The sequence below is a fragment of the Python bivittatus genome, unplaced genomic scaffold (assembly GCF_059951505.1).
Source record: "Python bivittatus isolate LINGU-HERP-01145 unplaced genomic scaffold, Pbiv_v1 ctg000850_np1212, whole genome shotgun sequence".
Classification (NCBI taxonomy): domain Eukaryota; kingdom Metazoa; phylum Chordata; class Lepidosauria; order Squamata; family Pythonidae; genus Python; species Python bivittatus.
In genome coordinates this window covers 24,243,678-24,270,750 of record NW_028277112.1, presented here as the reverse complement: position 1 = coordinate 24,270,750, position 27,073 = coordinate 24,243,678, and the positions used below count along the sequence as shown (strand labels likewise).

Sequence of the window (27,073 nt, the reverse complement as noted above, 5' to 3'; positions counted from 1 at the left end):
ACCGAGTAGCACAACTCGGTCTAAAGGCATCAATGGAACTGAATGCCTTTCATCAGATTATACCAGTTTATTAAAAAAAAACCCTATCTAGTGAAAAATGGCCTTGCTAAAGTTAATATGTGCACTACTTACAGCTGGTTCATATTACTGTAGTATGTACTATGTGGGGCCTACTTTAAGGGTTTTGAAATAGCTGATATAGAATGTAATGACAAAAATTGAAGAATAAAATTCAGTTTTCATCTATGTCACCTCTTTGCATATTTCCAAAATATTTTTAGAACTATATGTGATGTAGAACAGGGAAGTGCAACTGGTTCAGAAATAACATCAGCATTTCAAAGGTGTACTCCAAAAGGTGGCAGACCTAAAGTGGGTGAGACTGCTTAATTTTTTTTGTTCATGTTTATTATTTTTAAACAGCAAAGCAAAAACACAAACCTGTCAAAAAATTAATTCTTGAATAGATAGGGACCATCACAAGTCTTCTCAGAAACACACAGGCAAAAAACACATTCCACACCAAACAAAAACCACACTTGCACTAAAAGTAAAAAAACTCATTTAGTGCTGCAAGTTGGTTTAGCATACCAATTAGATACTGGTAAGTGAGATGGAAGGAAAACAAAATATGAATTGGCTGAACAAACCATGGTTATTTTGCCTGCCTGTAAGATTCCAAATCACAATTAAAACAATTCATGGCTTTGTATATTTTGCTGCTGCTTGAGAATTAAACAAAATTGCAGCTAAAGACCAATAAACAACTGATATTTTCTAATTATGCACAGAGCATTATGTTTTGTTTAGCCCATATTTTCAAATAAACATGGATAGATGTAGTGGGATGTAATGTTTGACCTAGTATTATTCCCCTTTGGGGATATATAAATATTTACATGAAACATCATTATTAGCCAATTTATTTATTTAATAGATTTTATATTTTATATACCCAATATATAAACAACCAAAAGGGGACTCCACTCAAATGGACCAAATGCCTGGGGGGAAAAAACAAGACTTAGTGGCTTTCCTAAAGGCAAGTAGCATTGGGGGGGGGGGGATGATTCAGAGCACAAGGGCAGCTATCATTTGGATGAGAATGTCAGCAGTGGGCTCGGGAAGTCAGTGCAATTTGAGAAAGGAGCTGCTGTGGCTCCTGGACCAATTTTAAAAACACTGTCAGTGGCAGCCTACAGTACAGGGTATTGCTATCTCTTTGCTGGCCAGTTTCAGAAAAAATAACAAGAACCATGGCTAGTCTTTATATTCAGAGGAAAATCAGGTGCTTGTTCCTATTTATTCTTCCTGTCTTTGACTGATGTATAGCACACAGTAAGGAGGAGGAGGTGATAAAATGATTGTACCATTTCAGATTGTAGACAAAAAGCAACTTCTGAAGTCTCCTTCATAATAAATTTGACTGGGCATGACTCTTTTTCTATGCACTTAGAATAAAAATGAACTTAGGAGAGAGGAAATCTTTGACAGACATGCCTTTTGGATATTAAACCTTTTTTTTAAAATGAAAAAGCTTATTTACATTATTATTAAATTTATATCTTTCCTTTCTGTTCCCACAGTGCTGAAGAGAGATTACAATGCAAGTTATAAAATCTAAAAATAGAAACAAAACAATTAAAATCAGGTATAAAATTGTATTTATCAACACCTTCCCGTGCCAAAGAACAAGTATGACTAAAAGCCTTATTTGGATCTAAATTATTAATATAATATTAGCAAAGAACAGAAATGTCTCTATCTGATTATAAAATATATTAACTGTTTTACAAACTGTGTGTTAATAAAACCCAGGCTAATAACAAAATGCTACAAACGAAAGTGCTTATTACACAATAAATTTTACTTAAGATTTATTAAATGTATATGCTTTACCAGGATCAAGTAGTATTGTCTCGTTTTCTGAGAATCTATTCCCAAGATTATTCAAAATGAAATCTTCTTGAAAAACATGAAGTAACTGCATTTTCTCACCATGCTAAATTAAAAACAAATACATTTTAAATACAATAAACAGAGTGGCAACAATCTAGCAATATTAAGTTTTGTTAAAATATTTGATATCAGACAGTAAAAATAAAGATTCAAGTTAAATGGTTTCTGATCCAAAATATTAAAACAATAAATACTTGGCTAACATTGTTTTAGCTATCTTTTATTCATCAATATTTTACTGAAGAAGATAAAATAAGGCATAATGAGGTAAAATAATGGTGAATCTTACCAGCTCTGTAATGGAATTCAGTTCTACAATGCAACCTGGTCTAGCTGTAGATTGTTGACTTATGATGTTAAAAAATTTGCCAACGTATTTCTGCAGAGTTAGTAACAAATTCCAGTAATTAATTGTCATGTAATTATAACATCAATTTGACCGATTTCTTCATTTCAATCTACTGACTCTTAGTTTAATGCAATTAGCCACACAATATTCATAGGATCTACTTTTTCTACCAACAGCCTAGTAATTCCTTATGGCAACAAAACTAATTTTAATGATGTGTGTATTTGCTTCTTGTTTTGTTTTGTGTATGTAATGCTTAAGTGAATCAAAATGCATAAAGTATTTTCCACACCAAGGAAAAGTTAATTAATTAATTAAATGTAGAATAAGTAAAATCACAGGTTATAAATTCAAGGACCAATCACATTTGATTTTTCTTTTTTCACTTCAATATAGCCAGAAGGCTATAAATCTTATTTATTTATTTATTTATTTATTTATTTATTTACTTATTTATTTATTTAAAATTTACTGGCCACCCAACTCCAGTAGCATCTGAGGTCATCAGGGATGGTGTTGGATTGTGATGGAATGGTTTGGCGAAGGCCGTGCTTGGGGAGATAAGCATTTCCTTAGCCCCCAGCAAGAGCGTGGGAAGGTTAAGAAGATGAGACTGGCACCACCCTAAGGAATTCGCAGTATTTGCTTGCTGGCCTGAGAAGTTTAGATTCAGTCTGGCAGGATTCTGTCTTGTGGTTGGAAGCTAATAAAAGCTATCGAACTAGACCTGTACTGTCTTGTGGAATTCTTTGGGCTGAACCTGACATGGATCTTCCAATCTTCTCTATTTGTTGTTTTTATGTTGCTTTTTTATTTTTTGTGAGCTGCTTAAAATCGGGCAGCAACAAAACTGAATAAATAAAATTAAATAAAATAACGTCCATAAATTTTAATTTGTAATAAAAATTACCTCCTTCAAATGGCTTTTGCCCAGAAACAGACAGAGTTAGAAAGAGAAAGAAGAAAGGGAGAGAGAGAGAGAAAGGGGTGGGTGGGGAAATAACCTTCAAAGCAGATTTTTAGCAGGTAGCCTTCAATGGGGATAGGCAGTATTTTTAAGCTGGTGAGCATATTTGGAGGCTAATAGTGATTTCACAAAATGGATGCCACTGTTATTTATGACCAATTACAGAACACCCATTTAACAGAAGGCAAACTGCTTAAATTGCAAAATTCAATATAACTTCAGGGAGGTTTTTTTGGGAGGTAGGTAGGCATACTTCCAAAGTACTGGGCTCCAGTCACTCATGGACCATATTATTTTTAAAAATGGTAATGAGACCCACGTGGGTCCCATACACATTCCTGTAAGTAAAGATTATGCTGATGTTTGTAACAGCTTTTTTTTTTTTAATTAAAAGAAAACAATCAAGTTAACTAGCAACCTGGCAGGCACCAAGGGTATCAGGTTACCTTCCCTTCTCTACATGAAACTTCCACTTTTGATGAAATTTGGAAATGAAAATTAAAATAAATAATTGTCAGACATGATGTATCATGTTTAACTTGATCCTAAATTTTGAAAGTCTGCAAAGATGGCAAATTATTTAGGAAATATGAAAAAGCAATTAAATCCACTACTTTTGGTAATGGTTTATATTTGACAGTCTTTAATACATAGTTTAAGCAATTGTAAGGTTACTAATTGTCTGAAAAAATCAATTAAAAATTATTTTATCAAGAGTATCTATGCTTAATGCATACTAAAAACAGATCACTGATACTAATCCTGCTAATAATGGAATACTGGAACAGGGAAAGAAAAATTTAAGATGATAGGCAATTTATGTCTCCTTGTACTTAATGCATTCTAATAAGTCTGGTTTCTTACTTCAGATGTTCTTATTCCTGAAATGATCAAGGTGAACATCTTTCAAAGATTGGTGGTCTACAGATTATATAATTCAGTGGTAGCACAGTATGGTTAAGGTGACAAACAGAATATATTTATGCAACAGTCTCCAAGTCTCCATTTAGTTAAACCAACCTACTCAAGAAAAAGAAGTAGTAGTTTCTTCCAAGGTTCTATGATCCTGAGATTAGATTTTTTTTTTTCATAACTCAAAATTAATCTTCTGGTTAGATGAACAGGTAAGTAAATTGAATTTACCTGGCCATATTACAAGTAAAGTTGGGCTTTACTTACAGAAATTCCTGGATTTGACAGTTCACAGAGTAGCTTTTTGGCATCTATTATGGCTTGATAGAGTCTCAAATGTTGTCCATCACTTGCGACAAAGCAAGCACTTGGTGAATTACAGTATGCACCTAGAGGCAATTAGAAAAATATAACTGTAACAAATAGAGTTCCAATACATTCATCCAGTGCTTTTTTCAGATATGAAGAGCTTAATAAAAACTATGCAGCTGTACATATCTGAAGGAACAAAGGTACTTCAGAGAGGCAGTTTTAAGAAGTTGCTGACAGGTATTATGTGAAAATCCCCAAGAATCCCCTGTAAATGTTGTATAGTCATAGTGTATTTTCTATTATATACACCAATTTTATTTATAAGGAAGAAAACTTACCCAAGCAATAACTAGGTATGAGGGAAGGCAACCATGCCACATTTGAAAAAGCAGATACATGAAGGGAATTTATTCTTGCAAGCTCAGAAACTCCACCAGAAAAAGACAGTGGGCCAACTGGATCAACTCTCCAGAGGATAAGTTCACTGTAAACAGCAGTAAGGTCCTGAGATTTGCTGGCAGAACCTTTATTTTGATGCTCTGGAGATGCCTCTTTTGTGCTATCAGCAACTGGTATCCTCACTGCATTGTGATGAGAGGTTGTAAGTAGCAATGGAAGTACTGAATGGCAAGCCAAGTCATTAAGATGGAAACGATGTCCACAATATCGTGATTTGTGGCAAATACTGAGCACATTTGAAAAAGCAGATTCCTCTGCAAAGCTGACTAGCCATTGGTTTAGAGATCCATCTGCATGCTTGGAAATCATCATAACATTTGGGGTGAAGATGCTTAGTTTTAAATTGTTGGGTGTTTTACTATGACCTGAAGAAATTAACATAGAGCAGGAGCGACCAAGACCAGATGGTTTTTGTTTGCCTTGCTGAAGAGCAAGGTCAACATTTTTCGTACAAGCATACATCACTATACTTCTGCAAAGTGAATTTGCATCACCAGTAGGAAAGACAACAGGAATCCTTGAAACAAATGACACCTAAAAATATTTTAAAAGGGAGAGAGAAAAGCTTAAGAATCAAATTAAGCTTCCAAAATGATTTCATTTATTTAATACATAGTACCTGTAAAGTCATAGTACCTGTACTTGACGAAACATGCCTGGCTGGTATTCATCTAGCCAATCAACATGCCATACCAGCAGTGACCCATCCACAGGATGAATACTAAACAGCATGTCTGCATTTTTATTCCATTCAGCTAGTTGTATTTCAATTTCATGATCAATAACGGCTGAAGACAATGGAACAGAGCTTGAATTTAGAACTGTTTTTTCACCAGGAAATTCTTTCTGTTCTTGATTTCTTCTCTGTTCTTCTCTATTGTCATCAGTTTCTAGTAGAATTATAAAAAACACTGTGAAGAGATCTGTATATTAAAAGCATACTTAAATCTAGGGGTAAATTTTCTGGGCTTCTCTGAAACAATCCTAGCAAAAGACGTCACCATTTATATCCATAAATATGAATTTGAATGACATAGCTGACTGAATTATTCTCTCTCTATAAGCTAACCTACTTCCATGAGATGGCACAACACAAGATTGGATGGCATGAACAGTCATCTCTCAGCTGTTTGTTTTTCTTTTTAGCCCATCTAGCCAGTGTAAAGCAAGCTGAGAGACTATCATTACTTTTCCAATTTATCATGCTTTCTAAAAGTATTTTTAAACTGGAGCAGAGAAAAGAAATGTGCTCCTAGTAGTGTGACCAAAGGTCAGCATTCCTGCATACAAAATTGGGACGTGTCCATGCCCATCCCTTTCTGCCTCTTCCACTCCCATTATGATCATGAAGGGTGAAAACTTAAAAAAGATTGCCTAGAGAATTTCAGACTTAGACTCAGTAATGGAGTGGAAAAGGACTGGATGGCATGGCAAATGAGGAGTTCGTTTAACTCCAAACACATGCAGGGCTGTTCAGGACTAAATCTCATTCCCTCAGAGCTCAGTCAACTGACCACGTTTTTCCCATTTCCATAACATCCTAACCCTAATCAAGACACACTGAGTAAACAGGGCTATATCAGATTCTCACATTTTCTAAGTTTAGATTTAAAGAGACATTTATTTTCTTACTAAGCTTGGAGATATACCATACTGAAACCCCTTTCTTTAAGAGAAGCAAGGTAGAAAATCTGTGAAAATTCTCTAACAACTATTAGCAGCCATAACATACAGTTTATAACATACAATTGAGATCAGAGCAGTAGGCAAAGCAAAACATAACATAATAAATTTCTACCCAGAAAACATTCTTTTAATGTTGTTTATACTAAGGTTACAGGATTGTAGCCACTATTTTCCAAGTGTCTCAAAATTTCTAACAGAGCTGAAAAACAGAATCTTTTCAAAAAAATTGCTGATCAGCACAATTTCTCAAGTATCTGTAGCATTTACCTTGACTTGCTAAATACAGTGGTGCTTTAAAGTTTGTGAACCCTTTTGAATTTTCAGTATTTCTGCATAAATATGACCTAAAAGGTTAACTGTTCTCCACACAAGTCCTAAAACTAGATAAAGAGAACCCAATTAAAGAAATGAGTCAAAAACTTTATACTTGTTCATTTATTCTTTGAGGAAAATGATCCAAAGCTACACATTTGTTTGTGGCAAAAATAAGTGAACTTCTAGGATTATAAGTTCATTTGAAGGGGAAATTAGAGTCAGGTGTTTCAATCAATGGATGATAGTCAGAGGTGAGTGTGGGAGGTCCTGCCTTATTTAAAGAATAGAATTCTAGGTATTCACTATCAAAGTTTGATCTTTACAACACAGGTACATGGAAGTGTGTCATGGCTCAAACAAAGGAGACTTCTGAGGACCTCCAAAAAACAGTTGTTGATACTTACCAGGCTGGAAAAGGTTACAAAACTATAATCAAAAAATGTGGACTCCACCAGTCCACTGTCAGGCATATAATGTACAAATGGAGGCAATTGAAGACCACTGTTACCCTCCCCAGGAGTGGCTAGCCAACCAAGATCACACCAAAAGCAAGGAAGGTAATACTCTGGGAGGTCTCAAAGAACCCCCAGGTAACATCTAAGGGACTAAAGGCCTCTCTTGCATTGGTGAATGTCAGTGTTCATGAGATCACCATCCGGAGAACATTGAACAATGGTGTGCATGGCAGGGTTGCAAGGAGAAAGCCAGTACTCTCCAAAAAGAACTCTGCTGCCCATCTACAGTTTGCAGAAGATCACATGGCTAACTCAGAAGGCTATTGGATGAATGTTCAATTGACGAATGAGGCAAAAATAAAACTTCTGGGCTTGAATGAAAAGGGTGATGTTTGGTGAAAGGCAAACACTGCATTCCAATAAGAGAACCTTATCCCATATGTGAAATATGGTGGTGGCAGTATCATGGTATGAGCCTGCTTTGCTGCCTCTGGACCAGGATGGCTTGCCATAATTGATGCAACTATGAATTCTGAATTGTACCAGCAAATTGTACAGACAAATGTCAGGGTATCTGTCCATGAACTGAAGCTCAAGGGAAAGTGGGTCATGTATCAAGACAACGACCCATAACATACAAGTCGCATGACCAAAGAATGGTTAAAACAGAAGAAAGTTAATGTTTTGGAATGGCCAAGTCAAAGTCCTGACCTTAATGCTACAGAAATGTTGTAGAAGGACCTAAAGTGGGAAGTTCAGGAGAGGAAGCCCACCAACATCGCTGAGTTGAAGCTACATATAAGGAGAAAAGGGTAAAATTTCTACAAACTTACATGCAGGACTGATCAACAGTTATCAGAAATGTTCAGCTGCAGTTATTGCTGCCCAAAGGGGCACACCAGTTACTGAAAACAAAAGTTCACATACTTTTGCCACAGACAAATATATACCTTTGGTTCACTTTTACTCAATAAATAAATGAATACGTAAAATGTTTTTGACTCATTTGTTTCACTGGGTTCCCTTTATCTAGTTTTAGGATTTATGTGGAGAACAGATCATGTTTTAGGTCGTATTTATGCAGAAATGTTGAAAATTCAAAAGGGTTCACAAACCTTTAAGCACCACCATAACTCTGGATTAGTTGCACAAAATCTTTTTATAAACCTTTTAATACATGCTTGTGAATGAAAATTTTACTGAAATGAAATGTTTCCAAGAAAATGGACTCAACATAGGAACACATATACAGTTGCAAGAAAAAGTATGTGAACCTTTTGGAATTTCATGGTGTTCTGCATTAATTTGTCATAAAATGTGATCTGACCGTCATCTAAGTCAAGAGTATTGACAAATACAGTCAGGTCCAGAAATATTGGGACTTCGACACAATTCTAACATCTTTGGCTCTATACACCACCACAATGGATTTGGAATGAAACAAACACAATGTGCGTTAACTGCAGACTGTCAGCTTTAATTTGAGGGTATGTACATCCAACTCAGGTGAACGGTGTAGGAATTACAACAGTTTGCATATGTGCCTCCCACTTGTTAAGGGACCAAAAGTAATGGGACAATTGGCTTCTCAGCTGTTCCATGGCCAGGTGTGTGATATCCCCTCAGTACCCCAATTACAATGTGCAGATAAAAGGCCCAGAGTTCATTTCAAGTGTGCTATTTGCATTTGGAATCTGTTGCTGTCAACTCTCAAGATGAGATCCAAAGAGCTGTCACTATCAGTGAAGCAAGCCATCATTAGGCTGAAGAAACAAAACAAACCCATCAGAGAGATAGCAAGAACATTAGGCATGGCCAAAATAACTGTTTGGAACATTCTCAAAAAGAAGGAACACACCGGTGAGCTCAGCAACACCAAAAGACCCGGGAGACAACAGAAAACAACTGTGGTGGATGACCGAAGAATTCGTTCCCTGGTGAAGAAAACACCCTTCACAACAGTTGGCCAGATCAAGAACACTCTCCAGGAGGTAGGTGTATGTGTGTCAAAGTCAACAATCAAAAGAAGACTTCACCAGAGTGAATACAGAGGGTTCACCACAAGATGTAAACCATTGGTGAGCCTCAAAAACAGGAAGGCCAGATTAGAGTTTGCCAAACGACATCTAAAAAAGCCTTCACAGTTCTGGAACAACATCCTATGAACAGATGAGACCAAGATCAACTTGTACCAGAGTGATGGGAAGAGAAGAGTATGGAGAAGGAAAGGAACTGCTCATGATCCTAAGCATACCACCTCATCAGTGAAGCATGGTGGTGGTAGTGTCATGGCGTGGGCATGTATGGCTGCCAATTGAACTGGTTCTCTTGTATTTATTGATGATGTGACTGCTGACAAAAGCAGCAGGATGAATTCTGCAGTGTTTTGGGCAATATTATCTGCTCACATTCAGCCAAATGCTGCAGAACTCATTGGACGGCGCTTCACAGTACAGATGGACAATGACCCAAAGCATACTGCAAAAGCAACCAAAGAGTTTTTGAAGGGACAGAAGTGGAATGTTATGCAATGGGCAAGTCAATCACCTGACCTGAATCCCATTGAGCATGCATTTCACTTGCTAAAGACAAAAGTGAAGGGAAAATGCCCCAAGAACAAGCAGGAACTGAAGACAGTTGCAGTAGAGGCCTGGCAGAGCATCACCAGGGATGAAACCCAGCGTCTGGTGATGTCTATGCGTTCCAGGCTTCAGGCTGTGATTGACTGCAACAGATTTGCAACCAAGTATTAAAAAGGGAAAGTTTGATTTATGATTATTATTCTGTCCCATTACTTTTGGTCCCTTAACAAGTGGGAGGCACATATGCAAACTGTTGTAATTCCTACACCGTTCACCTGAGTTGGATGTACATACCCTCAAATTAAAGCTGACAGTCTGCAGTTAACACACATTGTGTTTGTTTCATTCCAAATCCATTGTGGTGGTGTATAGAGCCAAAGATGTTAGAATTGTGTCGATGTCCCAATATTTCTGGACCTGACTGTATAACGTGCCTAAAATAATAACACAAAAACAATTAGTGTGTGCATACTCCATGTGTGTTTAACTCTCCAAAGTGCTTGAAAGATTTAGCTTTTGGAACTATTTAGATACAGTACATGATTAACACTTTCCTCCTGAAATAACTATATAATTCAAAATGTCACCTTTCACTTCACAAAATCTTTTGTTAGGTTAGTATTTGTTTGCCCAAAGAAGCCATACTATATAGGAATTCACTTTCTACTGAATCTTTATTCATAACTCTGCTTGCTAAGAATTTCACCTGTTCTAAGGACCATCTCATTTATATGTCCAGAATCGTAATATTTCCAGGAGAGCCACAAAATTTCTTTCGACCACCATTACTTAACACAGGAAAAAAGTCTCATAATTTTTGGACTTTGCAAATATACCTAATTTCCTATGCTGTTTATATTGTTACTTTTCTGTTACATCTCACTTGTCACTGACCATAATAAAGTTCCATAGACGTACACACTCATTCACTTAGTAGTTTAGTAAATTTAGTAAATTCACTAAAATGAAGAACTTCTATAATTTAGTCAACTCTTCTTAAGCATTTAATATTTTAGCATTTTACTTATTTTATTTATAGTTTTTAGTAATCTGAACCATTTTATTTATTTCTATTAATCTAGCAAATTTATTTTTTATTTATTTTATTTAGGCATCTTTGTAGTCTCTTACAAAAACTGTATAAAATGCTGATCAGTGACATTAATAAAGATTCTACTATGCTGGATTATGTATTTATTTACAGTAATTTTGTTATCACTTTTAAAGCTCTACATGGCACAGGGCCAGGTTATTTGTGGGTATGCTCCAGGTCCCTACCATTAAATGTTGTCCCTTGATGGGACCTTGGAGGCATGCCTTCTCAGTAGCTGCCCCAGCCCTTTGGAATAGCCTTCCACCTGACATCCAAGGGATCCCTACTCTTTAGCCTTTTGGGAGGCTGTGAAGACCTGGCTCTTCCCCCAAGCGTTGGGCTAGGATGGGGTTTGAGTTTGGAGGCTGTTTGGCCTGTGCCAAGTGGAAAGGGTGGTTTTGTTCTTATTGATTGTTGTAAGCTGCCTAGGATCATTATACGAGACAAGCAGTCATATAAGTTCTATAAACAAACAAACAAACAAAGTTTACATTGCCTAGGTCCTGAGATTCAATGTAAGACACGGGAAAGATTCCCATATTCTAAAATAGCCATGTGTACATGGATCAATTCAATATTCTATGGGTAAGTTTAAACAAGCTCCAGTAAAAGAAGTGAGGACTGTATCCATTGTGTACCCAATATATACATAAAAGACTCTAGTTTAACTAGTAAGAATCAAAAAATTCACCAGCCAAAGCTACATTTGAAATTCTAAATTAAAAAATTTAAAACATATATTTAATATATATATATAGTGTGTGTGTGTGTGAGTATATATATATATATATATAATATATAATAATATAATATATAATATGTATAACAAAATTATACATTTTAAATTTTAAATTATAAATTCTATGGGCTCTTCAAGCTTTGTTGCCATATACTGTTCAGAAGGCATTATATCAGTTTGTTAGCAGTATATAAGCACCAATCAACACTACATCAGAAGAATTATGTTCTTTATCTTGGAATGATCCCAGATTATAGAACACAAGAAAGTGTTATCAAAATAATATAAATAATAATACAATTACATTGATCATTTGCCATTTTCTTTATATTAAATTCTGAAAGTGACAAAAAAATTCTCTTCCATTTAGAAACATCTTGATCACAAGATTCCTGCAAAAGTGATTGTCAAGCCATCTACTGATCTGATATATTTGTGATTTGCAAGAGTGGGACTACAAATTCCAATTTGCAATTGAAATAATTTAAAGTAAAATCTGACTACATTTCATAATTTTATCACAGAATATCACTAATAAACAGCATTTGATACTCAAATGGAATCGATACACAGTTTTACTGTGATAAGAAAAACAAGTCAGGAGAGAAGCAAACAAACCAAAAAAGATTAAGAGTCCAAGGAGAGTGAGATGGTGTAATGCAATCATAGCCAGATTTTTTGTGTGTCAGTTTTGCTTTGTCTTTGCTTGTCTCAAAATCTACTAATCAGAGTCAATAGTAACATGGCACAGGTAGGTGAACAGAGACAAAGACAGCTCCAAAATAATTTCATTGGTTACAAAATGCCTGTATTAATACACACAGAATATACTACAGTTTAGCAATTACCAAAATAAACAGATTCATACAGTGTTTATTAAGGCAAATTAAAATCCATGCACTTGAGATAGTTGCAACCCAGTCTGAGGTATGCTCTCAACCATCATTCTCAGAACAGTACTTGCTGCTAAGTAATAGTAATTGCTATTAATATATCAGTTTCTATATTACTCACCATGATAAATGACATTTAGAATTGTGTACATGAAATTTAAATAAATACTTTAAAAACAAGATGAGATAAAAGTCATTCATGCAGAATACCATTTAAAGAAAGGTGTAGATGAAGAATAAATTTTAAAATATCTCTAGTTTCTCAGCTACTGGTGATTTTATGGATATGTCCATTAAGTTTTCTTGAGACTAAGTTATTTAGGAGGAATCTAAAACCTACCAAGGTTGGCATCCCTGGGATGCCAGCAGGGAGAACATTTCATACAGTAGCTCTACAACAGAAAAGGTCCTCCGAGTTACCAAGAAATGGCAATCTACAAACTGCAGCACAAACAGCAGTGCCTCTACTAATGATCTTAATGATTACCCAGGTCTATATTGGAGGAAATGATCTGCCAAATAATATTGTTGGCACTTGGAAAAAACAGCTGCACAAGCTTGGGAAAAAGATGTGGCTGTTTTAATGACAAGAGAGGTACTTCATATACACTCTTGTGAGGTAGAAAGCACCTCCTTCAAAGGATATATACACAGATCCAATAAATATGTACACTCAATCTATTAAGTAAGGGGTATGCAACTTCCAGTGGCTCAAGGGTGAAACCCAAAATAGGGAAAAGACAAGACCCATTCTGGGAGGACGGAATCAGAAATTTTAAGGAATAAGATGCTTACAACTTAAAGGCTTAAGAAGCATTTTTCCAAGAACATTTAGAAGACTTAAGGAACCTATTTAACCCCTTAAACCTTCCCCAAATACAAAAGAAAGCTCCTAAATATTTGCTTTCATTCTGCAGACTCCTCTGTATTCCACCAAGGAATATTGGTGGGTTACATGAGTCCCAGAAGCTGTACTTTTTGCAACCCACGCTACTCTTGCCCACCAAATTTAAGAATTAATTTTTCAAAAAGACTGCACTCTTATCCAGGTCTCTGCCCTCTCAAGTTCAACTCTCATGAGAGCAAAGGCTAAAATATTACTTTCCTACTGGACATTCTTGTGGTTCCTTTATGAAGCAGGGGAAAATGTGCACAGCTACCTCCTTCAAAATAAATCATCACCACCAAAAAAAAAAAAAAAAAAAATCAAGTGGCTGCTTTATATTCTGTGTTCCCTCTGCCCCCCAAAAGGAGAGGAGAACAGAACATACACTGTGTTAGAATCCAAGAAAATGGCTACTACTAGTAATTCCTGCTCTATCTTTACATCAGATCAGTAGCAGCAGCACAATTATTAATACTGTCCCTCAACGATTTTGAGCACATGTCTCTATTATCCATGTGCAGGTAATTGCCATCCACCAAGGCAGTGAAGCAGATGTGCATGTTTCTATGGAGAGACAACAGACAGCCAGAAAAGAGAAGGGGAAAGGCAAAGAACCAAGTGGGTATAGTCAATATGCATGATCTATTGTACTGTAAAATGGCTTTGAGGGAAGATGGAGCAATTAGGTCAAAGAAAACAAACCTGTAGGGAAAACTAACAGTAAAATCAATATTGATTAGCTGTCACTAATCAGCTCAAGGTAATATACAGAATGGAAACTATCAGGCAAATGCTTTTATTCATCTTGGACAAGCATCTTCAAACTGAAGTGTCTTTTAAATATACTTTTTTTTGTAATAACTAGAAACTTTTTTTAATGTTAGGATTGTTGGATAAGGCCATAAATACTTGTTAACCCACACAGAACTTTAATTTTTAGTTTATACGGAAATTAACAGGCAACTTGAAAACAGTGAGAGAAGATAAGAATATGCATTTTACCTTCATCAGATCTGAAAATCATCTGATTAGATTCTTCTGTGCTGGCTTCTGTGGAAATATGCTCAAAATTTCGTTTAAACTGTTGTAAAAAAACTTCCATTGATAGAGTAAAATGTAGCTCTTTATTATTTAGCCAGTGTACTACAAAAGGACCACTTTTTTCTTCATTTTCATTAAGACTCAGAGACATGATAGAAGGGAGCAAGGGAATGTCTACAAACAAAAATATATATTCAGTTCAAAAACATACATTTAAATTATTTTTATATTTTAGACAGACCACTTTAGTTATATTAGAAAGGGACATATACAGAGGTTACAGGACAGATAATTTTAACTTCTTTTCCAGCAGCAGATACAAAATAAGTAATCAATAATGTAATTTTACCAGCACCTTCTATCTTTTAGCAGAAGAAAGCTGCCTAGAATATGTGGTAAACTGTCCAGAAATGAGTAGCATACATAGCTGCATAAAACAAATAATTTTTTTTAAATAAATTCATTAGGACTAACAATGCTACGGATATTTGTTGGTGCAAAGTTCTAGTGGGCTTTTAACTGTAGAGTAGGAAGGGGCTAATTATGCCAATCAATCTAACCTAAAGAAAATATATAATTTCATTTAGTATTTAGCAAAATATAAAATAAAATAAATTTATTTATTTATTTACATCTACACATTTTGGGTGAGGTTACTGATTTTTACTAGATCAACTTGCTTTAATCATTCTAATTAATCTCAGACCAATCTAGACCATAATACCTTGGTCTAAAATGCTGACAGTTTCCCAGTTAAAACTATGGTTGAGTCTGTCCATGTGTTGTGCTTTTAACTGGGAAACTGCCAGCATTTTAGACCAAGCTACATCCAAACATGCAAGAGAATTCTTGGAAGCCTGGTATTCAGACAAGGCAGCAATTAACAGACACATTGAGATAAACAGCATCTACATACTATTCAAAAGAGACAAAAGACCAGAAGATCGCCTCACCAGTAATCAATCACCAGCAATCATCAGGAAAGGTTACCACCAGGCACACAACTAAGCAGGAAACATATGCTAATCAAAGAACTACCAGAGGAGCAAAACAAACCCCCCCACCCCCACCAGCACTGGCAAGGCAGGCCACAGCACATAAATAGAGAGCAAACCCCATCCCATTTTAGCACTGAAGATGTTACCTAGCCGGGTAATGAAATGTTTGCAAGAAAAGAACCAAGCTCAGAGAACCCCAAAGACTCCACAACCACATATATATTTATTTATTCCTCTTCAAGCAGCTTGAAATATATGAAACTAAAAGCATTCATAAAATCACCATAAAAACAATTCACAATAAATACAACCATAAATACTATTAATAGCTACTGGTATAGTTGGAGGGAGACTTTTAAAAGCAACATTTTGAATGGTTTGACAACTCTAAAATTATATTCCCTTTTCAGCACAGTTTTAGTATTTGTAAACATTATAGTATAGTGTGCTTTAAGAGATAAATCTAAATTGCACCCATTTATCCTACAAGTCTGCTTATTTTTTATCACCTGTGGCTGGATTGATGCTGGCAGCAATATGGAAGTGGCAAAGTGCATTTGACTGCAACGGTGTGTTTCGATGAACTACATGAGGGTCTTGCTGATGGGGCAAGTATCCAGTATGCGCAAGTGCTATTGATCTTCTTCTTCCTCGTCGAAAAGGTCTTAAATTTAACTGTTGAGATCAGGAATATATTGTTCATATGATATAATGAAATGCAGAAAACTATTTTCTACAAATCTGTATAATTCTGAACAGAACTTTCTGACTACATTTAAATAGGTTGGACAGCTATTTTATAAAACCAGAGAATACAGATTATATACTTCGTAATAAAAATATTCATTTACAAAGTAAATATTCAAGTCAGTCAGTCTAGGTATCGACTACTAGTATCTAGTAGACTTCACTTCTTACCTCTAAAGCATTTTTCATGCTTTCTTTGCTAGAAGCATTCCTCTTAAAGTTATTATTTAATTTCACTGGGTCAGGCCAATGGTTGTATCCACCTTCATACAAGAGGCTATCATTAGGCAACAGAGTCTCTGCCCAGAGACGGCATATATTATCTTTGCAGCATGTCAGCAGTACATTACACACAGCACCACTAGGAAAAAAAGCCAAGTTAAGCAAAAAGAAATTATAAACTTCAGAAAGAGGATTTTTGAATCCTATTCAGTGTTATTACACTATCACATACTTTATTTTCAAATTGTTTTAGACAACAGATGCTTGAAGAATTCTTGGAAACACTATTGATTTGTAATGCAGGATTGCAGGGTTTTATTATTATTTTATTACTTATTACAGATACTTTTATGCTATTTCAATCAGGAGAATCTAAGCAGCTTCAAGTATAATAATAATAATAATAAAAAAAACCCAATCTATAAAAAGTAACATGCATTTTAATGAATTCATAAAAAGATAATAGTGCATACACCTTCTAGATATCTAATGTATACTTTACTAGTTTCCAATGCATGTGTGAATAACCAGGTTTTTAACAGTTTCTAAAGGTTCATATTGTGGATGCAGTTCTCACTACTAATAGCAGCTGGTTTCACAGAAGAGGAGCTTTGGCAGGGAATAGGTTGTCTCCAGGTTCCCACCCACATCGCTTTATAGGGTGGTGACTTTTAATTCTTTCTACTAACATGCTTTGGGTGGATAGATTCTACTCAAAGCAAGTGTTTTTGCAGATTTACAGGTCCTAAGGCATGTATTACCAGAAATTTAAACTAAACCCAGAAATGAACTGATACCAGTGCAGCTCCCATAGTACAGATGTTAAGTCAGAGTACTCAGACACTCCTGGCAGTACAAATGCTGCCACATTGTATACCACCTGAGGCTTCAAGATATCTTCAGAGCAAGTCCCATGCGAGCAAACTGCAGTTCAATTACAAGAAAAAAAAGGGCGTAATTGCCACCAGCACTTTCTGCTGTGGAAATGATCATAACTACTGTACCAGCCAAAGCTGGACAAAGGCCCTTTCTGGCAAAGTCTCCACTTGTTGGTCTAGCAGGAGCTGAGAGTATTATTGCCTCCCCTCTCCCTCCCGCCCCGCCAATTATGAGCTAGCTCCCTTGAGATGAGCAAAGTCTCATACACAGCTAAAGTTGTAATAGTCCTAGAATCAGTTGGCTTCAGAACAGTGAGTCTTCTTTGGATTGAGCTTCAACCTGTTCTTCCTCATCCAAATCTTTATAGCAGCTCAAGTAGGGATACTGCTGTGGAGTTGGCAGATTGGTACAATGATTCCCAACTTGTCCCTCCAGTCCAGACATACACATAAGATTTCACAACTGGTCACTTAAGAACAGAAGTTCTGGTGACCATCAAAGTTTTCTGATTGCCCCTCTGCCTGATATACCTTGAAATCAAAGCTGATATATTCTACAACCTAGATGGGCATAGTTCAGTCAGGGGCACTCCCTCTTCCTTGATCACCCAGGTTTTGGTAATACATGCCAGGTCTATCTTTTCATTCATGTTCAAATCATGGATCAAACCACCCTTATTACAGAAAGATCTAACATTTAAAAGCATCAGCCTAAGGTCTCCTACAATCTGGAAACCTGATTCCTGAGCTGAGAACTAGGAGCCAGAAAGAGGGATTGTTGTTTTTATTATGAACAACCTACTATTTCTTACTAAGTATCTTTTGAGAGGGCGGAACATTTTAGATAACTGAAACAATAATCCTTCATTGTAAGAGAACACATGGTGAGTTTATGTTGTTTTTACTATAGCCAAGATTATCTTCTATATTTGAAGATAACTTATATTTCCAATACTAACGAAGACACGAATTCCAAATATTATCAATAGGCCTGCCTATTAGAATTATGTATGGTAACTCTAAGAAAAGTATAATGGCATTAAAAATAAGTTTAATATTAATTGATCACATATGTCTAATTAAATCACATTGGTTACAATGTTCCATCTAATTTCTGACATGCAGTGTGTGGAAAAATTTTTTATAAAGGTAACAACGATCATGGATCTTGTGTGGCCTGAAACTCAACAGATTTGATTAAACCTTTCTTGGAGGGAAAAAGGAAATTAATTAAACTTTTTTTAGAGGAAGGCACTTCTTCATGTGCAGAAAGCTCTGGGGTTGTGCCTGACATGTCTCTAGCTGGTCTGATCAGGCCTCTTCACAAGCCCAGAGTTTTAGGGTGCTTAAATTTATTATTATTTTGGGATAACTTAATATTCTGTGCACCTGTGTGCACATGTTTGATAAGTAATGTACACATGCACATGTTCACATCTTAGAGGAAACATAGGTTATGATGTATAAACTATATGCATAAAGATATAAAGAAATCACAACTTTTAATGATTGAATGTGATTTACTTTGCAGCTATTCTCACCGTGGCATGTAGTTGCTTGTCTTTCGCCATGAAAAACCATCAACCGACCGAGGATGAACCAGATAAATAAATGAGAAACCCAGTTCTTGCATGGTGGTTTCTGGTGTTGTACTTTGTGATGCAACTGCTGATTTCCAGCTATCAGTGTTATACCACACCTTTACAAGACAATCATCCTGCATAAAAATAAATAAACAAACAAACAAATAAATACCATATATCATAAGTAGTTTCTGTAGTTTCTACTAAAAATCTTTCTTCCACTTCGTATAGTCATAAAATCACTTTTCAACCTATTATTTTTATAACATGTATTAGGCCTGGGCAAATTATTCAGAAAGCTGCTTTGTTCCCTCTGGATCTACCTTTTGAAGCCTCTTTGCAAGTTATCATGGTAAAGATTTCAGCATGGGACACATCTGAAAGAAGAGCCTCAAAGTAGCCTACTTGCTTTTCTTTGATTCAAAATAAATACAAATACCAACACCTGTTAACTTAATATTCGATATGCTAAGAATGCTAAATTTTAAATGAACAAATTACTTTAACAATTGTTTTGTAAGTTTCTATTAACATTGCATTAGTAATTATGTGAATTCCAAGCTGATCACACCATCAAGTATAAATCCAAAAGAGAAGTTTCTTATATTAAACACATTTTAACGTTTTTAAAAAAGATTTTATTTTCACTATTTTCAGAATAGTCTGGCACTGATATAAAACACAGGCATGCAGACTTTTGAATTCAGGAATCATATGTTTTCCCCATTCTTTTCAGTGGTCAACTTACATAAAACATCAGCAAAATACATAAGGCTCATTTTTCTCCATTTTTGAAATTAATTTTGAGGATATCTTTTTCTTTTTTTAAAAAATTTCTGGTGCTAAACTCTAGCCTTTGCAAAAATTTTAAATACCTTATTTCTTTGGTTTCCTGTCAGAAATTTGGAGAAAATGCATCAGCAGGATTTTGTGAATTGCCCCTGAAATTTGGTGGTATAGTCTCAGGTACTAAAAGATCACTTCTGGCCAGAGAATTTGCCACTCTCAATAAAAAGACATTGATTTTGTAGTTATTCTAAAATTTACAAAAGTAAAACACTTTTAAAAAAAATTTCAAATCCATAAACTCAAGTTACAGATTTAGTTATAACCGGTTGAAAAATCAAATCTTGTAATAATGGTTGAGACCAGTACCTTGGCATGTGACAGCACCAAAAAACTAAGATAGCATGCATATTACTACCAAGTATTTTGAAATTGGTCAGACTCAGTTCTTGAAGTTCCTTGTCCTCCTCAGACAAAGACTTATCCCATAGGAACAATACAAGAACAAAGATTTTAATGAACAAATGGAACAAACTAATATCTATGATCAAAGACTTGCCAAATAAATATCTTGAAGTATCAAGCATAGTACCCTGAATAAACAAGACACCTAATAGCTACCATGACTTCAGCAGAATGAAATAATAACTCTCAGGCTAAGAATAAAGGAAAAATGAACCTTGAACCTTGTAATTCAAACCTATGATTGAAGGAAAGATTTGATGACGGAAGTGGTTGCACATTTTGATTACCCTTGAGGAAGGTCACCCACAGCAAAAGGCTCATACTGCTTTTGCCTTTTTCCAAAGACAGCAAGCATTTATTTGAAAGAGAGGAAGTACAGTTCTTTTCCTGAGCTCTCTGTCCATGAGCATTCAGAAGAACCTCTGATGGCTCTTCTTCTATCACCATTTCCTTCTTAAGCTCTCTGTAATGCCCACATAGCAGAGAGAAAGAGACCAACTACCTCACTTCATGTTTGTATCTGGAATATGAACAGACAGAAGTCACTTGGGTCAAATTTAATGTCCCATTTTTGTTACTCTGTATTTCGATCTTATGCATCTATTTTATATAAGTCCTCACTTCAAATTGCACAGCAAAACTTGATTTATTTCACCTCTACCTCCAAGCTTGAAGATAAAATAGTTAGGATAATATGTTTACTAGATTAAGCACTTCAGTGTTAAAAGTGCTTCTTTAAATAGCACTCCAAAAATAGCAGCTGCCTTTTATCTTAAATTAAACCTGTGACAAGGACAATTTGATAGAAAATAATTTTCTCTAAAAACTGATGATTATCACATAAATGTGCCTTAATATTAATTGCAATTAACAGAGTATTATGTTGAAGAGCTTTCGGGCTGAATGGCCATGGTCTATTTTTGTTTGTTCTGACGTTTTGACAGCAGCTGTAGCTGGCATCTTCAGAGGCACAATGAAACTGCTTTGTGGTATACCTCTTGGCAGCTCACAGGCAACTGAAATAAGAGGTACACTACAAAGCAGCTCACTCTGCTACCAAAGATGCCAGCCACAGCTGCAGGCGAAACATCAGAACAAAAGAAAACTAGACCATGGCAATTCAGCCTGAAAGCTCATCACTGCTCCATTGATGCCAGCCATACAGCCTACACTAATATATAGAGTACAGGTAGATCTCACTGAATGACTGCCCTGTTTAGCAACCGTTAGAAATTATGATAGCATTGAAAAAGTAACTTTGCATCCATTTATGACCATCACAGTGTCCCTATGGTCACATGATTGACAACTGGGTGCTTCACAACTGGTGGGTATTTACGACCATCGTAGTGTCATGTGGTCACCATTTGCGTGCTTCAAAGCCAGCTTCTGACAAGCAGAGTCAATGGAGAACCCGGCAGTAAAATTGCAAATTGCGGTTACGTGATATCTTGCTTAACTACCTGCGGTGATTTGCTTAAAAACCAAATGGGAAGTGATGTCATAAGTCTGTTGCTTAGTGATGTTCGCTAGCAACTGTGTTGCTTAGCAATGAAGTTGCCATCCCAAAAGTGGTTGCTAAACGAGGACTACCTGTTTATTAGACTTCTGTATGGAAAACATTTATTTCAAGAATATAACCCTGAATCCAAGCAAACTTGGAAAAAAAATGTATTAAATAGTTGACCTATTAACAAATATGGATTTTTCTTAAAATCATATATTTTGGTGAGCAGTGGGAGATTATATAACATAATTTTAACAAGTTAATTTTGCTATTTGTTGAATATAAAACTTACTTTTTTCCAAGATCTAAGATAATACTGTAACATCAAAACAGTTTTGAGGTTGGGACATGTCAGTTTCCATATAATTACAGGCTTTTATATGACTACTAAGTAGTCATATAAATGTGCTTTTTCCATCACATGTAAGAAACTTTTAGCCATTGGGAGAGAAAGTCTACACTCTGCTTATAGCGCTCCAATAATTTTGAATATGTTGCCAATGACAAAAGGAGACAGGACCAGGAAGACCCTCTTTCTAGTTTGCTTTGGGGTTGGGAGGGAGATATTTATATTATGTACAAGGGAAGGGAATAAATTTAGAGATCTTCAGATAGTTTCAGAGGTTTCCAGATAGTTTTATCAGACATAGAGATATATGGGAAACTACAAAGATCCTCAATTCCATCTTGCCTATTCCCTTGCACCTTAAAAACAACCATTCTTAGTGACTGAGAAGGAAGGAGAAGGGAATTCTAATGCTGGATTTTGTTATCTGAGATCAAATGCCTCGTTCAAAGCTTGAAGGAGTCTGACACAGGCCACAAACTGGAAGCAAGCCAACATGTACTATTTCTAATAAAGATAATATGTATTTTCATACTGATTGCTAAGAAGACATGAAGGATCTATTGTGCTCGTATTCTATTTGAGGGATTCCCATTATAATCTTCCTGGCCAACGTGAAAACAGAATGCTAGTTTAGAGAGCCTGTAGTCTGATTCAGCAAAATTCCTATTTTCTAAAGGAAAACGACAAGGAATTATTATACAAGTAGTCTTCACTTAAGGACGGTAACTGGGACCAGAATTTCCATTGCTAAGCAATGCGGTTGCAGTCTCCATCCAGTCCCCCTTGCTGTCATTAAGCGAGGATCATGGGTTGTTAAGCGAGGACTTCCTGTGACATCCTGCCGGCTTCCAATAAGCAAAATGATGGGGAAGCTGGCAGGAAGCTGCAAGTCCTGGGTGGCTCATAAGCAGGCTGGTGGGTAAATGGCTGCTGCGGTGCCGTGCGTGGCCAGGCCAGGGCTAGCTGCTGCAGGGTGTGTGAGGGTGCGCAGGTGGCTGCTGTGGCGCCATGCAAGCGTGACCGGGCCAGGCTTCACTGCTGCAGGATGCAGGAAGGTGTGCAGGTGGCTCCCACAGCACGCAACCATGGACTGGTGTGTGCTATGCAGTACGGGTGGGTGGTGCTGTGGGTGTGCACACACTACAGAGTATGAGATCCACAGGATTTTGTTCTCCATAGCCAGTCTCCTCGGGAGAAAAAGCAGTGGGAGTGGGAGTGACTTACTACAGCAACTTGTGACCTTCCTTGTCAGCTTTCCCATTGACTTTGCCTGTGGGAAGCTAGCAGGGAAGGTCACAAATGTCAATCACATCACCACAGGATGCTGCAACTGTCATAAGTGCAAGCTGGTTGTCGAGTGCCTGGATCACAATCATGTGACTATGGTGCTGCTGGGTCAGCCAGAATTTCAAAGACCGGCCATAAGTACCACTCGCTCAGCAATGTCGCCACTTCGAATGGTTGCTAACTGAGTGGTCATAAACTGAGCACTACCTGTAAACATCACTGAGCTTTATAAATAAATGAATTGTATAATTCTTGAGATTGTTGATCAAACTTGTAAAAGGAAAAGATTCAGGCTCCTATTGTATTTAAAGATTTTAAAGAGTTTCAGTAACTGATCACACTCTCATATGCACTTGTAACTAAGGTTTAGTTCATTGAAGAGAATGGATTCTATTTTAATACAGTGTATTTTTTATATTTTATTGTATTATAAAGTAAAACATCTGCAATATAAATGCATGTATTGTCTGTTAATGTTTCAGTTTTTTAAAATTTTTAACAAAGGGACAAGGAAGAACACTTTCAATCACTATAGTAAAATTTACTAGTATTGTTCAGTTTATAGCATATATTTTTCTAGTCTTTCTGTAGTTTCTTTAATTATTATGATGATTATTAATTTTGAGGTTACATCATAAATTTAATACTATTCTATGTATGTATAATTTTTTTCTGTTTATTAAATAAGTTTAAAATCCAATACTCCTCCAACTATAGATATATTATTTGTTGTGGTCTTCAATTGATTTATTTGTTCTGTTATTTATTACTAACTACAGTTTTAAACATACTAATACTAAAATGCATTATACCATTATTATTACTGCTATTATTAAACATATTGATGTTCTATGCAGAAATTGATATAAATTGAAATGAAAAATAAAGATGTATCATACCTTCCCTGCAGTAGCAAAAAATTCTCCATCTGGTGAAAACATCATCAGATGAACTTGAGAAGCAGTTCTGTAAAGGGAAGGGGGAAGCATAATCATAATTAATTGAGACTTCAGAAGCTTAATAATTTGTTGTGACAAATTTGTGAGACACTTCAAGGATATAATCACTTTTCCCGTCAACATAAATAGTGTTTCTGAATAGTACATACTTAAGTGCCAAATGCAATTAATCTAATTTGAAGTAATTCCTTTCATTTTTGGATGCCTGAATATGTAGACAAGATAACTTTGGTTGACTAGTGATGTAGCCTACCACATGCTCTTTTAACTCATCTTGAGAGCATCACTGATCAAATCACAACTTATGCTTATGATCTTCAGTTTTTTAATTTTTATTTATTTATTTATTTATCGTATTTATATAGCCACCCATCTCATATAAAGTGACTCTTTTCCTTTTTCCTTTGCTTTATGGACCCATGAAGATCATAAATGAGAGAATTGGTCACAAAGTTACTTTTTCATCACTGTTGTAACTGCAAACAGTAACTAAACAAGGCAGTTGCTAAATAAGCACTATCTGTATTAAGTGGAATTGGAGAAGGCTGAACACATTTTGTGTGATACAGCAGTGCTGCCAGCCATAAGGGAGGTAAAGACCTGCACAATCCTGAAGATACCCTCTCTGTAATCAGTGGATTATTCCAATTATCACTCAGTCACATATCAGCAGTTTTTAAAGACAATGTTCTTAAGAGTAGTGTCTTATACATTGGCAAATGTTCTTGGAAGATACAGATTATTTCAACCCTCTTCAGTCTCAGTTCAGAATCAGCTTTGGTTGACATAATAAATGACCTCCTACAGGAAAGACACAGAGGAAGTGCACTCTGTTGATCTTATTAATCTCTCAGCAGCTTCTGATACAGTTAGCCATTATATTCTCCTGGACCATATCTATGTGTCAAAGGTTGGGGCTATTATGCTACAGTGGTCCAATTCCTACTTCCAGGATAGCCTCAGAAAGTAGCATTGGATAATTGTAACTCTGCATCTTTGCAGCTATACTGTGGGTTGCCAGAGGACACTACTTAGTTTCTGATGGTTTTTAATATTTATGTGAAGCTATCAGGGCACAAATGTAAGGAGTTTTGCAAATAAAGGTTATCAAAATTCTGGTGACACTCAGGTCTACTTCTTTATAATATCTGAATTGGTATAGCCTGTGCATTTTCTGAACTAACATTAGTGAACAGAGGAGAGGCAGTCTGAAACTTGAGACTTAATCCTGACAAGATGAAAGCCTTTTGGTTGAATGATGCCCACTCTGAATGGAGTTTGCCCAGCCACAGAAATAAGAGGTATATACACTGTAGTTAGGGATGCTCTTAAAGTCATTACTGTCCTTAGAATGACCTTTGTGGTCAGAAGAGCCTATTACCATCCTTGATTGGTATAACAACTCTGTCATTTGCTGGAGACAGATAGGCCAGTTACCATGATTCAAACACTAGTAGTCTTATGTTTAGATTATGATAATGAGATTTATGTAATAACCTTTTTTTGCCTGGAAGCTGCAAATGTAGTGTTTATATGGCTGAGAGGGTACCTGGCTATGCATACTTTATATCTACTGGAGCGACTGCACTGGCTATCAGTTAGCCACCAAGTCAGGTTCAAGGTTTTGCTTTCAATGTATTAATGCCCTAAACAGTACAAAACCTGATTGTCTGCTTTCACTATTAGAGACCTGAATCAATCACAAAAATTGTGAGATCCTGCTGTGTATGCCAAGATTGGTAGTATGCCCTACTGCAGTTATTCATAGGTAAGCATTTCTCTGAGATAATAGCAGATGCCATTTTATTATTGCTTACAAACTACACTTCGAAATACTCTTCTTCCTTGAAAGTTGAGAGCTTCCTACTATAACTTCTTATGTAACTTGCTGAACTTCTTTATCCTGTCCTTCCTTTCCTGTATGTTGCGTCAATATTTCTTCTCTGGTTTTGCTTTCCTCCCTACCCATCCCCAACTTTCTAATTGATGTCTTATATTGTTATACAGGTAGTCCTTGACTTAGGACCATTTGTTTAGTGACTGTTCAAAGTTATGACGACACTGAATGGTTACGACCGGTCTTTGGAGTTCCAGCTGTCCCAGCACCCACGGTCACATGATCGCCATCCAGGTTCTTGGCAACCTGTTCACAATTACAACCAGTTGCCAAGCACCCCGTGATCACGATTGCCATTTGTAACCTTCCATGCCAGTTTCTCAAAAAGTCAAAGGAGAAGCCAGCAGGGAGGATTGCAAGTTGCTGGAGTAAATCTTCCCCACCCGCACACCCTCCCCCAACCCCTCTGCGCTTGCACTGCACGGCCACACACACACCTCTGCACACTATCCCTGAGCTGCACCGTGCACCCCCTTGGATCCTCCCCGACCTGTGTAACACCTCTTGCACACCCCTGCGCATCCTCCCCAACCTGCGTAGCACCTCTTGTGCACCCCCTTGCACCCTCCCCGACCTGTGTGGCACCTCTCACACCCCATCACACCCTTGCGCACCAACCCCGACCCACGTGGTGCCTCTCATGCAACTCCTTGCACCCTCATGCACTCACACTGTACCTCTCGTACAACCTCCCCCACCCTCCCGCCCACTCCTTCGATTCCTTCCTCATCTGGCAGTAGCCACTTA

At 36.5% G+C, this 27,073-nt stretch overlaps 1 protein-coding gene across 4 annotated transcripts in view; it reads right to left on the bottom strand.

Moving 5' to 3' along the window:
* The window catches only part of DMXL1 (Dmx like 1), a 122,792-nt gene that overhangs the window by 68,322 nt on the left and 27,397 nt on the right, over window positions 1-27,073 (bottom strand). For all 4 annotated transcript variants that reach the window (XR_015793851.1, XM_088130240.1, XM_088130238.1 and 1 more), the window contains exons 6-15: window positions 24,370-24,436; window positions 19,035-19,210; window positions 16,565-16,754; window positions 16,156-16,321; window positions 14,610-14,822; window positions 5,595-5,848; window positions 4,838-5,492; window positions 4,455-4,576; window positions 2,249-2,338; window positions 1,900-2,002 (exon numbers count right to left, since the gene is read on the bottom strand). Coding sequence is in view for 3 of the 4 variants with exons in the window: in XM_088130240.1 (XP_087986366.1) it covers window positions 1,900-2,002; window positions 2,249-2,338; window positions 4,455-4,576; window positions 4,838-5,492; window positions 5,595-5,848; window positions 14,610-14,822; window positions 16,156-16,321; window positions 16,565-16,754; window positions 19,035-19,210; window positions 24,370-24,436 (2,036 nt within the window). In the remaining variant the exon portion in view is untranslated. The remainder of the gene's footprint in view (window positions 1-1,899; window positions 2,003-2,248; window positions 2,339-4,454; window positions 4,577-4,837; window positions 5,493-5,594; window positions 5,849-14,609; window positions 14,823-16,155; window positions 16,322-16,564; window positions 16,755-19,034; window positions 19,211-24,369; window positions 24,437-27,073) is intronic.